Raw genomic sequence first — 13239 nt, 5'->3', positions numbered from 1 at the left:
TCAAATTCGATCTAGATTTGAAACAGTTTTAGGCCGTGTGTGAATTACGTTAAAATGTTGGTTAAATTTTCTACCACGATTAAGTTTTGACGTTTGGTTAAAAAAAGGGATCAAATTTATTTTTTCGCTGTGCGAATTGGGCTAAAATGTGTTAAATGGGACTTTCTTTTGGCACTACTTTGAATAAAACTCCCTAAAACAAAATTATCCTCAAAAATGGTTTTTCTTGTATTCAATTAATTATTTTTTTTTTTAACAAAACCCTGCTGAAAATATATAAAGTTAAATATTCTAGTATGAAAATGTAAGAAATTCTCAACTTCACATACTTTTTTTTATTTTTATCGATTAAATCCCACTTTATTACGATCAAAAAGAAATTTTTAATTCAGTCTTCGAACACTAATTAATAGTTCACCAGCTGCCAACAAAATACAAATATAAAACGTACAAAACAAACAACCAATTTCGTACATTTTCAATTTTTCAAGATGAGTAATAGGTTGAGGTAGTACTTTGTATTAATACTTTTACATTTCTTAAATCAACGCATTAAGCCTGGTACGCAGCTCGCGCTAAATTTTAGCTCCCATACTAATTATCGAAAATTTTTAGCCGAGATAAAATAGATCCCATACAAGTTATCGATAACTTGTATGGGAATTTTATCTCGGCTAAAATTTAGCGCGAGCAGCGTACCAGGCTTTAAGGCTTAAAGCCTGGTACGCTGCTCGCGCTAAATTTTAGCTCCCATACAAATTATCGAACATTTTTAGCCAAGATAAAATGAGTCCCATACAAATTATCGATAACTTGTATGGGAATTTTATCTCGGCTAAAATTTAGCTCGAACAGCGTACCAGGCTTAACTACATACACCACTTTTTGAGAAAGTACAAAAGTGAAAATATTTTTTTTCTGCTTAGAGAAATTGTTTTGTGAAAAAGAGTATACAATTTGCTTTTTAGATCCAAAAATAAGCTTTCTCCATCATTTGTTTTAGTTTTCTAGCCCGAAAAACTATACAAAAATGCGTTTGAAAATTTTCACTTTTGTACTTTTTCACTTTTTGAGCCAATGTAGTTAAGGCTTTATAACTAAAATAATAATCTATCTTTATCTTTCTATCTTGAGAAACATCAAATTTTAACCACTAATGTCAAATTTTATCCTGTTCCGCAGCTGGGTAAATTTCAACCCATTTTATTCACCACGCTAGTATCAAAATTTAACCAAACGTCAATTTTTAACCAACATTTTAACTCAATTCGCACACGGCCTTAGTCACCTGTGGCTTACGTTCACACGAATCGAAAAGCTTCGCCGCACGGCAAAAATCGACTCGTGAAAACTCGGCATACCAGTGCCTACCCTTCAAGCAAACAGGTCCGACCTCGGTCCGAATCCGCTCCGCCTGAGGCGGAGCTGAGTCCGACTTCGGATCAGAAACTGGTCCGAAGGCGGCTCAAACTAGTATGGAAATTATAATCACCGCGAAGTCGATTGCATATGTATTGGTGTGGTGAAAATCTCCATTCCGAGAAAACGGAGGCGAAGGCGGACCTGAGTCGGAGCAGCGAAAACCTACCAGAAAGAGGAATAAAAAAGGGATGACGTTTCGCATTTGCGACCAAAAAAAGAACAAGATTTATTTTTTTTTCACTGAAACTGTTTTATTTTTTAATTTTATTTTGGCAAACGAAATTTTCACAATAAATACAATATAAAATATAACAAATTTTTTTCATTTTATCATTTTATGCTGCTGCTGTTGTTTGTGTTTTTTTTTTTAGATACCCAATCGCATGTTTCACCTTCTGGATTTTTCTTCATCATTAGAGATTACATCTACAACACAAGCAGAAACAACACTTTAATCCAAACACTTTGAGCGATATATACAACATACCTTTTTTGTTTTCCATATTGTTTATAAATTTAATATAATTGTTTATAGTTAATAATCTAACATTATACAAACAACGACACGAGACACGACGCGACCAAACACTTCAACAAAAAATAACAAAATGACGCTTTGGCTCTGTTGGCCTTGTCTTTCTTTTCCTTTTGTCATTTTTCACCACGATTCTCGTTCGACTTTTGTGTTCATACACAAAATGTTGCAAGTGTGTGAACGCAACCCCGATTTTCGCGGTCTGAGGTCGGAGTTTCTTTGTTGAACTCAGTTTTCTTGCTTGAAGGGTATGTTCTGTAACTTAAGCCTGGTACGCTGCTCGCGCTAAATTTTAGCTGAGATAAAATTCCCATACAAGTTATCGATAACTTGTATGGGATCCATTTTATCTCGGCTAAAAATTTTCGATAATTTGTATGGGAGCTAAAATTTAGCGCGAGCAGCGTACCAGGCTTTAGTCGAGAACTTCTCGCATCGAAAAATTTTGAAACAAAAATTCCATACGTTTCTCTATTTGGAAAAATAACCTGTGTCTGTATCTCGATGTGAGAAGCAACCCTGTACATTTTTTATTCCATTGGAATTATTGGAAACTGTCAAAAAAAGGGAAAATATTTGTACCTTTGGCCATCAAAGGTCATATAGACATAGTTTTACAATAAATATCCCAAGGCTCGGTAGTCCGAAGGTAGAGCAGTCGGTCAGCTAGTGGAGGGTACCGAGTTCAAGTCACAGTTGTGGCATGTAAATTTTTCTTTTTTTTTTCTTTAATATTCTTTTTTTTTATTTAAAAAATTTAAGTGATACAAAATTTAATTACCGTGCAAATATCTTACTTTCTCGCATCCTTTTTGCTTGTGAGTAATTTTGGCAGTTCAATCGAGAAATTATCTCGATAATTTTCTTACAGACACAGTTTTGTTCACATGTTTCCAGTCTGTCAAGCATTTTGATTCAGAAATGTTTCAAGGCGAGAAAATTTTGTTTATAGAAACAAACGAATGTGAGAAAATGATTTTTGTGTCGATTCACATTATTTTTGTTCCGATTTGCGTGTTTCATGTGAGAAATTTCTCGATGCGAGAGTTACAGAACGTAGGCACAGGTTTTTTCGATTTTTACTTGGAGCATTGATGAAATTTTCGATTTGTCCATACAATTTATCGATAACTTACAAAAATTTAGTAATAAACTAGGTGAAAGAATTTACCTACCCCGAACATTGATAATCCACTAGAAGTGGATTAAGCTGCTGTATTTAACAGAAATTTATGGTACCAGAAATTACTCAACTCGCAAATGAAAAAAGTAATCACTACTTTTTCATATTTGCACATCACTAACACCATCATCAAAATGCCCAACGCCATCACTTTTTTTTTTGCAAAAAGAAAAAAAAAAATTCGCTTCGTGTCCACTTTCCGTCACGCACTTTTTATTAACAAATTTACAAAAAGAATTCATTTCACAGAAATGTTTAGGAATAAGATATTACTGCCTTCCTTTTTTATCTGTTGTTGTTTTTTTTTCTTTTCCATAATATTTAAGCTAACTTAAAAAGGAAATACTTAAAATGCACAAAATTATGTTAGATACTAAAATCCTCAATCATTCCTTCGAAGCCATGTGTCCCATTAGATTTCCAGTTAGTTTTTCGATTTTTTTCAGATCTGGCATATTTTCTGCTTTATATTGAATGCACTAAATAAATAAAAACTTTCGTTTATTTTTTCATTTCACTTGAATTTGCATATAAAGTAAAATTTACCTTAACATTGTCGGTCATCTTGAGAAGTATGTGGCCTTTTGAATGGACGTATTTCATTGTGTAGCGGCAGTTCTTTGGATCAGCCATGTACATATTTTCGACAGCAATTTCAAAATCTTCCCATTCTTTTATGAAAACCATGTTAAAATGTTTTGTTTTTTGTGGAAATAAAAGGAAAATTTCTAGCAAACAATGTGTATGGTCAACATTCGATAATGCAAAAGAAAATTGAATTTGTTCATGTGTCAAGTTGGATAAAAAAAAATGTCAACAAATGGTGGGGAAATGACAGCTGTCAGTTGGATGTGGTGAATATAAATTTATGACCTATTCACAGTGAGCAAACTGAAGATTCTTTTTACCTACGCTAGCGCTACCTGAGTGTCAAAGCTGAGAAATATTTTGAACGGAAATAGTGTTTGAAACCGGATATGGCAGTTATTTTTCGAAAAGATCTGAAAAGAACAGGTTTGTGTGTTCCATGAAGAAAAACCTTGCTCTAAACTGTTTTTTGAATGAAAAGTCAAAATAAAGAAATTTATTTTAATTTCAAGTTTCAAAACTGATAGGCTACACCAACCCTATAAAACAGGAAGGTGTACCTTTTTGTTCTGACAGTTTTCTCGTATATGTGCTGCTCTAATCTTTTCTGTTCTAGTTTTTCTTCATTACACAGACCTATTATGTCTGCATTTGAAGTTTTTCATCCAAATACGCTGTCAGCTCAGTATTTCGATCTGAAAGTAAAAAATTCCTAAAACCAATACGGGTATTCATGAATCGGTGGTAGGTTAACCTGGTAAACGTGGTAAAGTGATAAATGTGTCAGCATTTTTTAGGTATGGGTTAGACCTGTTTGTTTGCCATATTTACTATTTTAAGCCTGGTACGCAATTCGAGCTAAATTTTAGCCGATACATGTTATCGATAATTTGTATAGGACACATTTTAGCTCGGCTAAAATTTTTCGATAATTTGTAGGTATGGAAGCTAAAATTTAGCTCGATCTGCGTACCAGGCTTTACCAGATTTACCAAGAGTTTACACCGTTGCATGAATACTCTATTTCTAACGGGAAATGAAATCTACTACTTTCGAAATAACAATGTACAGAGTAGAGCCCCTGTTTTTTCAACGGTCGTCACTTTCGTCACATGCAGACTTTTTCTACGCTTTCTATTATTTTTCTACAATTTATGCCAAATTTTATATTTCAGCCCATAAATACCAAAACGAATAAGGAATATACTTTACAGTTCTATATGCCTGCCTCTATCTCAAGTTACAGCCCAAAGCACAAGCGCTTTGCTTCAAACTTGCAAGTTAAAGGTTTTTGGTGATACCCTACGGGGGAAATTGATTTTTTCTGGATCAAAACTAATGGCAACTGCCATATGACCAAAATTAAAAAATTATTTTTCTAACAATTTTAATTAAAATACTTTTAGTATAATTAAAAGTATTAAAAAGCTCAACTCAAATACTCGTATTAAGACCTTGATTTTGTTCAAGAAAAAATATTAAGTTTTAAGGTATCAAACAAGAAAAAGTGTTCAAAAATGCATACATATGTACGCATTTAATGATAAAATTAATGATGCATTTAAGTTAGTTTTTTTTTTTGATTCAATAAAAAGCTTTAACATTCATTTACTAGGAAAGCAAGTACGTGTGATACAGTCGTGAATTTTATTTCACAGAGAAATGTTTTAGAAATCTTTTTGAATTGTCAATGAATAACACAGGTCTACAAGGTTTTTGGTGCCGAGACTATGATATACTTTTCTATAGGTTTTCGGGGTGCTGAATTCGAATCTGAAGTCAGAAATATCCTATCAGCTCCCGTTTTTGAAATAAGACCGTTAGAAGATGTAAAAAAACTACTTTTGAGGTTATGCTTTATGTGAATTTTCAGTATAAATTATAACGGTTTCTATAAGAACTATTTTCCTTCTTTCAAGATCTTTTTAAATCTTTTCGAAACCTTTTTATTGTTCGAGATATCGTCAGTTTTTTGCTTTTTGTAATGCATCAAACAGATATCACGTTTTCATCTCCTTTTTGATAAAAACACACTTACTTCATTTCAAAATATCTCGGGCAGTAAAAAAGATATTGCAAAGATTTAAAAAGTTTTTGAAAGAAGAAAAATAGTTTTTATATAAAACGTTATGATTTATATTTAAAAAAAAAAATCTTCAAATTGAGGCATGACATTAAAAGTGGTAAGAAAACGTTTTTTTTTTGCAGTTTCTAACGGTAATATTTCCAAAATAGGAGCTGATAGGATTTTTTTGACTTCAGATTCCAGTTCAAAACACCGAAAACCTTCAGAAAAGTATATTTTGGTTCATCTGGGAAAAATCTTGTTAACTTCAAAATAAGTTCAATTTTTTTGAACTTTCTAACGGTTTTATTTCAAAAACGAGAGCTGATAGGATATTTCTGACTTCAGATTCGAGTTCAGCACACTAAAAACCTATAGAAAAGTATATCTTAGTCTCGACACCAAAAAAAAAAATTAAATTTTGTTGACCAGTGTAATATTACTGGGAGATGTTCTCATTTTGATGTTAAAGAAAAAACAACAGCATGGTTAATGTAAATTTCAAGATCAAATCGATAACAAATAAATGTGTTACTGGACAATAGTCATTATTTCGATTAAACAATTTTAATAAGCATTGTAGTGTCAACATTATGCATCATTTTTTATGATTAAGCTATAAAATTGAGGAAGTGCGAATGCGTAATAAATTCTTATCGATGAATTTACTTTAACCTGGAAGTGTGATCCAATTAAGATATCTACCTATACGAACGTTTGCTTATCGTGTTCAAAACTCATTCACATTTCCAATTAAAGTCGATTAACAATATTCAATAAATAATGTGAAATAACTTATTGATTTGTGTGTGTTGTAGTTGTTTTTTTTTGCTTTTGAAAAGCGATTTAATACACAAATACTTGTTCAAAAAAAATGTTCAATGTTTACAAATCAATAAAAACGTTGCACCGAATAAATTGTAAACATGGTAAGCTAAGCACTATGGTTTTTTGTTTGATTGATCACACAAATGCATGTAAATGCAGAATGGAACTAGGACAGGAAGTGATAGGAATCCATAATGCTATGTGGCTTTTTATGAATCTTGAAAGTATAAAAATTTTTGTTCGTTTTCACTACCTATGTACTTCCATTACTTTTTTTAAGTCAGTTCATATCTACATGATTCGGAATTTCGCTCATCTGTCAGTACCAAACGAACAAAAGAAAATAAAAAAAAATATCTCCTAAACCAAGTGAAGACCAAAACAAACCAAATTTTTCAAGGACTCGCGCAATTTTAAAGAACTATTTTTTGTAAAAAAAAACTCATACAAATCGATTTCAAGTGTTTTTTTTTTGTATCAACGTTCTACTATAACTTAATTTAGTGTCTAAAAATGGAAAAAATTGCGGAATTTAAAATATATTTCTTGCTGTACTTTTTGCTTTTTTTGTTTTGTTGGTTTGTTTTTGCTGGTTTGTTTTGGTTTTCGCCGAGTTTAAAACGTCAAAATGGTAACTGTAAAAAGAAAGAGAAGACAAGGCAAATGTTCGAACTTTCCTATAAGTATAACAAAATGAGACAAAAAATATTTGAGATATTTAGGTGAAAACTGTATATGCAAACCATGGTATAAAAAGACAAGGTATGATCATTAGAGCCGCCATCTTACAAAATGGGGTAATAAGGTTTTGACGTTTGGCATTTTGCAAAGTCAATAGCAACAACAATTTCCAAGACAATTTTGTTTACAACAACAATTTCAATGGGCTGGGCTGTCAAAACCTTAAGTAGCCATAAGTTTTGACAGTTCTCGATACTGAGTTTTTTCTAATGATCATACCTTCTCTTTTTATACCATGTATGCAAACACTACACAACGCATCATAAAGTGAAACAACGCGAACAACAAACTTAAAACACCACACCCAGGCAACGTTGCCAGATTCCCCGATTTTTCGTATTTCTGCCGATTTTTTTCATAGAAAGTTGGCAGAACTTCACTTAAACGTTTTAAAAATTCCTTTCGTTTAATTGGTTTTCTTTTTTTAAAAGTTGTTGGTTTAAATCTATCTGTTTCATTCACTATTTGGTTATATAAAATGGAAAAATATTTTAAAAGAATACGTGAGTAACAAACAGGGTCAATTCATTATCGACAGACGATATCGTTATGACGTCAGTCTTGCTTCACTTAAAAGTGATAATCAATTTTTATCAGACGATATAGTCCGGTCAAATTAGACTAAAATAAGGGGGTGAGGTTACATAAATTCCCAGCAAGCTGATAGTTGGTAGTATTGTTGAAAACACCATCATAAATTAAATCTAAAAAGACCTTATCAATCCGAGACCTGGAAAAAAATTTACTTGGGGTCAAAGGTCACAAAAACTGGTTTTTCACGATTTTCATCAAAACGGTTAGTCTTATCAAAAAATTTTCAATGCAAGAATTGTAGACCAGGTTATTATATATAAAAAGTGTCATGACACTTTTTTTCCTAACACCCACCGTTTCTTAGGTATAACGATTCAAAAAGTTGAAGTTGAGTTGTAATCGTCATAATCAGGCCTATTCCGAAAAAAAAACTCCCAACTGAAAAGCTCTTGAAATTTCATTATTTTGTCCTTTAGTGCTTCTCCTCTGCTCTCCCCTAATTTTTTGGCTAAATTATGTTTTTTTTTTAAACTTTTTTTAAGTCAGTCCATATCATCAGTATAAGTAAATGAGACAAAAAAATATGAGGCACTACGGAAAAAACTAAAAAATTGAGCAACATAAACCAAAAAGATTTATTTTATTTTTCGCTTGTCCCTATTAATATTGCAAGGGACTGTATTTTCTTGTTCGCCACCAAAATTTAAGTGAGAGAATAGATGTCGAATACCTCACAAGTTACCTGAAAAAAAAAGTTGAAAATACAGGGAGATATCCGAACATGAACAACTTTTCGCCTGGAACTCACAATAAGGGAAAAGAAAAATTCATTTTTTCCCTGTGGAATCTTGTTCACGTGAAACTCACAATAGGGCTTTTGTTCAGTATTTTTTATTTTTATTATAGTAATGAGAGTTCCTGAGTTTATTGGTTTTTATGTTGTTTTGATGTTTTTTCTTATGGTTTTTTTAATAAAGGGGCGGTATTACCCCAACTTCCCCTATCTACTTTCTGTGAAAAATGTCCAACTTTTAGAGTGATTTATTTCAAGAAGTTTTGAGATTACGAAGATACGTTCAAACTGTAGCAAATTTTATCTTCCTTAACTGGTTTCTATTAACCTTTTCCATAATATGCATAATGCATCATTTAGATGAAACTAAAACCTGAAAAAGTTATCACAGCTCTTTTGAAGCTCCAAGGTTGTTTTTAAGCAACTGGTATCTATCCTAACAACATCCCAAAAAAATAGTATAATGCAAATTTTTAGCGATCTAGGATATCTTAAACGAATGGTCTAATTAACATTTTTCTAAATTACAAAAGCTCAATAGTTGCATTGTATCCTTGTTATAATTTCACTTAACTCATTTTAGTATCCGAGTTTTTCAAAATTTTCTAATACGGGTATTTCCCAAAATACTTTCTGTCAACATTGGTATCAGATAGACAATTTTTGTTTTGCTTGTTTATGAAGTGTTTCTATGAACCCTTCTTACCCAAGTTCAAAAATAATTTATAAACCTGTTGGGAACCTATATTTCCCATCAACCAGTACATTGATTTGACTTGAAGACATCTGTTTTCACAAAACATCGATATTTGATATACTGTAGATTATGGTGTATACAACATTTCAGCGAAAAGACTAACAAGAGCTATATTCCGAACACAAATGATTGAATCCGAATTGGTGGTTTTTGACGAGGTTCATTAGGCCTCGAGTAAATAGTGAATGACAAATCATTGTGCAAATCTTGTTTCCCTGGGTTTTGAGCTCTGAGGCAAGCCTGCGCTGTTTTCTGTTGATGTTGGCTATATACGATAAGGCAAGGTATCCTTTCTTCATCGCTGTGCGATAACGCTCCGCGAAAATCGTATTTTGATTTGTGTTTGATCGCTGCTGCTCCTCTGCCTTGTTGTATATTTATTTTGTAAATTTGTTGATAATGATGTGTGTATTTATATAATCGATATAAGATAGTGAAGAAGATAGTAGATACAACACGTAACTCCTTAAGACGAGCGTATCTCCATGCGGTGTATAAATACACTTGAAAGGTAATATACAAAAAAATAAAGAAGGAAAACAAAAAATACACACAGTTCGATAATAATAACTCCTATAGGTTTTGGGTTATTGTGAAGACGCAAAAGAGGTTAATTGAGTATCTGCACTCTTAAGCTTATAGAAGATGTACAAACGAATAAGTAGGTATATTTACGTGGGGATTATTGTGGATTGCGGAAACATCATAATCAACTTGCAGACTATTATTATTTTTTATTTGTATAACAAAGGAGCAGTACTTTCGATCGAAATTCTATTAAACGATAATAAAAATATCATTTTGAGTAAAGAGTTGGTATATATTCGACAAGTACCTACTTGTACTTGTATAAATCGAAAATTCTTATTAATTCGTTATTGGTAACTTAAGTTTGTTTATTTAATTAAGTGATTTTGGTTTGGAGCATGTTTTTAAATAAAATGTAATTTGATATAAATTGAGTATCTACCTATTTGTTGTAAATTATGGCTTTGACGTAAGATACAAATTACAAATTTTAATTATAATGATAAACTTAATGGCGCCAGACAAAGAAAAATATTACAAAACTTAACAAGTCAATTGTAGAATAATGGAAAATTTTGTCTTAAACATTACTTGATTTTCAATTAATTTTGTTTAGCTATTTTTAACAAAATGCTAAAAGCTTTTTAGATAAAAAATAAACCACTTTAGTTTTTTCATTTGTTGGGCTCGTGTGATTTTGAGTTGAATGATTTTTAAAATTTAAAGAACTTAACTGGCCTCCCGTTGAATCAAACAGATGCTTCATCTTAGCAAAATATCTTATTGGAACTACACAGAGTTGAGCAGAATTCTTTTTCGGCATCGGCGGAGTCTTATGTTCCTTAGTACCTATTTGTTTTGGTACTGAATTTAATAAATATGTATACCTATGTATATTAGAGTGACCGCAAGAAATCGATTTTCGAAATTTGGTCGGGGGAACCCCATAAAATGTTCCCCCTTTGCAGATTTTAAGATAGCCAAAATTTCAGCTCGATTGGATAAGTCTAAATGGTGCCGGCACTCGCTCAAAGTATCAAAAATCACTGTATTTTCACTGTTTTTTCGCAGAAAATTATCTCTAGCTTCCAAACAGAGGGGGTTATTTTCACTTTTTTTATATATTTAATTAAAGGTAGTGTTGTTACACATAACTCAGATATTAAATTTGTTAAGTTTTACTAAAAAAAAAACAAAATATTGTCATCAATTTAAATTTTCAGTACTTACCTCAAAAAGAGCTGAAGGGCGTTCAATTTTATACAAGAAAATAATTAAATCTAGCCTTTTTGATGAACCGTGTAAAAAGTTATAAGATTCCAACTTCAAAAACACACATATGGGAAATAGAAATTTGCGATGCGGCGGTACTTAATGTAAATATAAAGGGCTGAAACTTTTACAGTTTTTTTTTTTTACATTTCCAACAATATTTTTGGTATTACTTTGAACAAAAAAAAAATTTTTGTTTTGAATCAGTCTAATATATATATTTCATTTTTTTTACGAAATATTTCTTAAAAGGTTCAGATAGAAAACATACATACCTGACCTTTATTTTTGAACCACTGATGACTGAACTCTTTAAGGTTTTTTTTCAATCAGAACTGAGTCTGAGTTGTTCAATAAAAGGTGTGTTTCTATCTGAAGCTAGCCATGCCATAATATATTTTTGTACCATTTTGTGCTTAGAAAATATTACATTTTAAAGAAAGGTTTAAAATACTGTATTTTTTGCCTATTATTCTGAAACGATAAATGCTTACGAAAAGTCATTTGCTCCTTATTTATCTCTTTTTTCAAAATGAAATATATTTTTTTAAATTTGGTCAAAAATTGCAGTTTTTAAAACTGGTTTTTGGACTAAACCTGGGCCAAATTACGGCATACGATTACGATCATACGTTAACGTATTGACGCTATATGTCTCTATCTTTTTCTATTAATTAAATAGAGACAGCAATAGTCAAAACGATAACGTATGATCGTAATCGTATGCCGTAATTCGGCCCATCTACAAAATCTTAACATCAGAACTTATCTACGATAAAATTTTTCTAAGTGGAACATTGAAGTGAGAAAGTTATGTTAAATGGACCTTTTTTGCTGATGTTAACACCTCAATTCCCTTCTTTACCACAACACTGGGTAGCCCAAGAACTGCTAGCGAACCTGTAATCAATTTAAGGCGATGATGTCGGCAATTTTATCTTGACTTTTAGTAAGAAAATGTGGTATTCAGTTACCAGTATTTGGAATGGTTTCCGGCGCAAAAGCATTAATTTTTGCCCCCAAAAAGAGGAAATTCAACGTGAGTGTCTAAAATGACAACTGGAATAGCCAAATTCAAGTTAGTAGTAGTTTTTAAAATTTTGAAATTTTGTCGGATAATTTAATTGGTCAAGAAAAAAACTTTGAAAACATCACTTCTCATTTACCACTTACTCCGAAAATACTCCAAAAACATTACTAATAGGTGCTTATAAGTTGAGTTTTTCTATTTTTTTTTTTCGGAGTAAGCGATCATAAGACCAATCATAAGTTTAATAATAGCATGGTAAACAGTGCAGTGTGGTGAAAAGGGGTTATGAAGCCTCTAAAGCTATGAGAGCATGGAGAAAACCGGCTTCAGGGCATTATTTTTCAAGCTCTCATAACATAAGAGGCTAATAAATTAAGTTTTCAGAGTTTGCGGTAAAATAACTGTAATCGAAGCCTCTTAAAGCTAATTTGTCTCGCAAGTTATTAAATTTGTTTGAGACACTGACAAAACTGACAGATCACGTGAATGACTGGCAAATCTTCGCGTAGGTTTCTTAGAGCCGCTTGTTTTTTTTAACCGCAGAAGATAACTTAAAAAAAAAAACACTGCAAAACGCACGTGCTACTCTGCAGAAGTAGTAACTTGTAATATTGTAATACTAAGATTCGTTTTCTTAATTTCTTAACAGGAATTTTTCTGAGAATTCAGATACTTCAACTACCAAATTGAAGAAAAAAATTCATATGACACCAATTATTAAATCACTCAGAAAAACAAAGTAAACCAGTGTCATTTTCATTATGAGTGCCATCATCTTAAGCATCGTATCGTTTTCCCCCAAAGCTATTCATGAAATTAAACAATAATAGCTTGTTAAAAAGGGATTAAAAGAGCCGCCACGCCATCCACCAGCTCCTACTGTTTTTGCTAACCGCTTTTAAACAAAATTAACATTTTATTTTTTGATTTATTTTGTTTATTTGCCACATTTCGTTTCCTCAG

The 13239-nt window shown here is 31.8% G+C and overlaps 1 protein-coding gene across 1 annotated transcript; it reads right to left on the bottom strand.

Annotated features, from left to right (window-relative positions):
• Positions 1–3331: 3331 nt before the first annotated feature.
• LOC129912596 (signal recognition particle 9 kDa protein) lies at positions 3332–3942 on the bottom strand. The gene is made up of 2 exons (XM_055990908.1): positions 3687–3942; positions 3332–3619 (listed from the first exon to the last, which is right to left on the bottom strand). The coding sequence occupies exons 1-2, from the start codon at positions 3825–3827 to the stop codon at positions 3527–3529; spliced, it is 234 nt and encodes a 77-aa protein (XP_055846883.1). The 5' UTR covers positions 3828–3942; the 3' UTR covers positions 3332–3526.
• Positions 3943–13239: the final 9297 nt, after the last annotated feature.

The sequence above is a fragment of the Episyrphus balteatus genome, chromosome 2 (assembly GCF_945859705.1).
Source record: "Episyrphus balteatus chromosome 2, idEpiBalt1.1, whole genome shotgun sequence".
Classification (NCBI taxonomy): domain Eukaryota; kingdom Metazoa; phylum Arthropoda; class Insecta; order Diptera; family Syrphidae; genus Episyrphus; species Episyrphus balteatus.
The sequence above is the reverse complement of the archived record's forward strand: the minus strand, read 5'-3'. Positions and strand labels throughout refer to the sequence as shown.

Bases quoted from the DNA above. Each gene is read 5' to 3' on its own strand.
- LOC129912596 (XM_055990908.1), bottom strand. From the start codon at position 3,827: ATGGTTTTCATAAAAGAATGGGAAGATTTTGAAATTGCTGTCGAAAAT. The intron at 3,620-3,686 runs GTAAATTTTACT...TTATTTATTTAG, and splicing joins AGATGACCGACAATGTTAAG to TGCATTCAATATAAAGCAGA.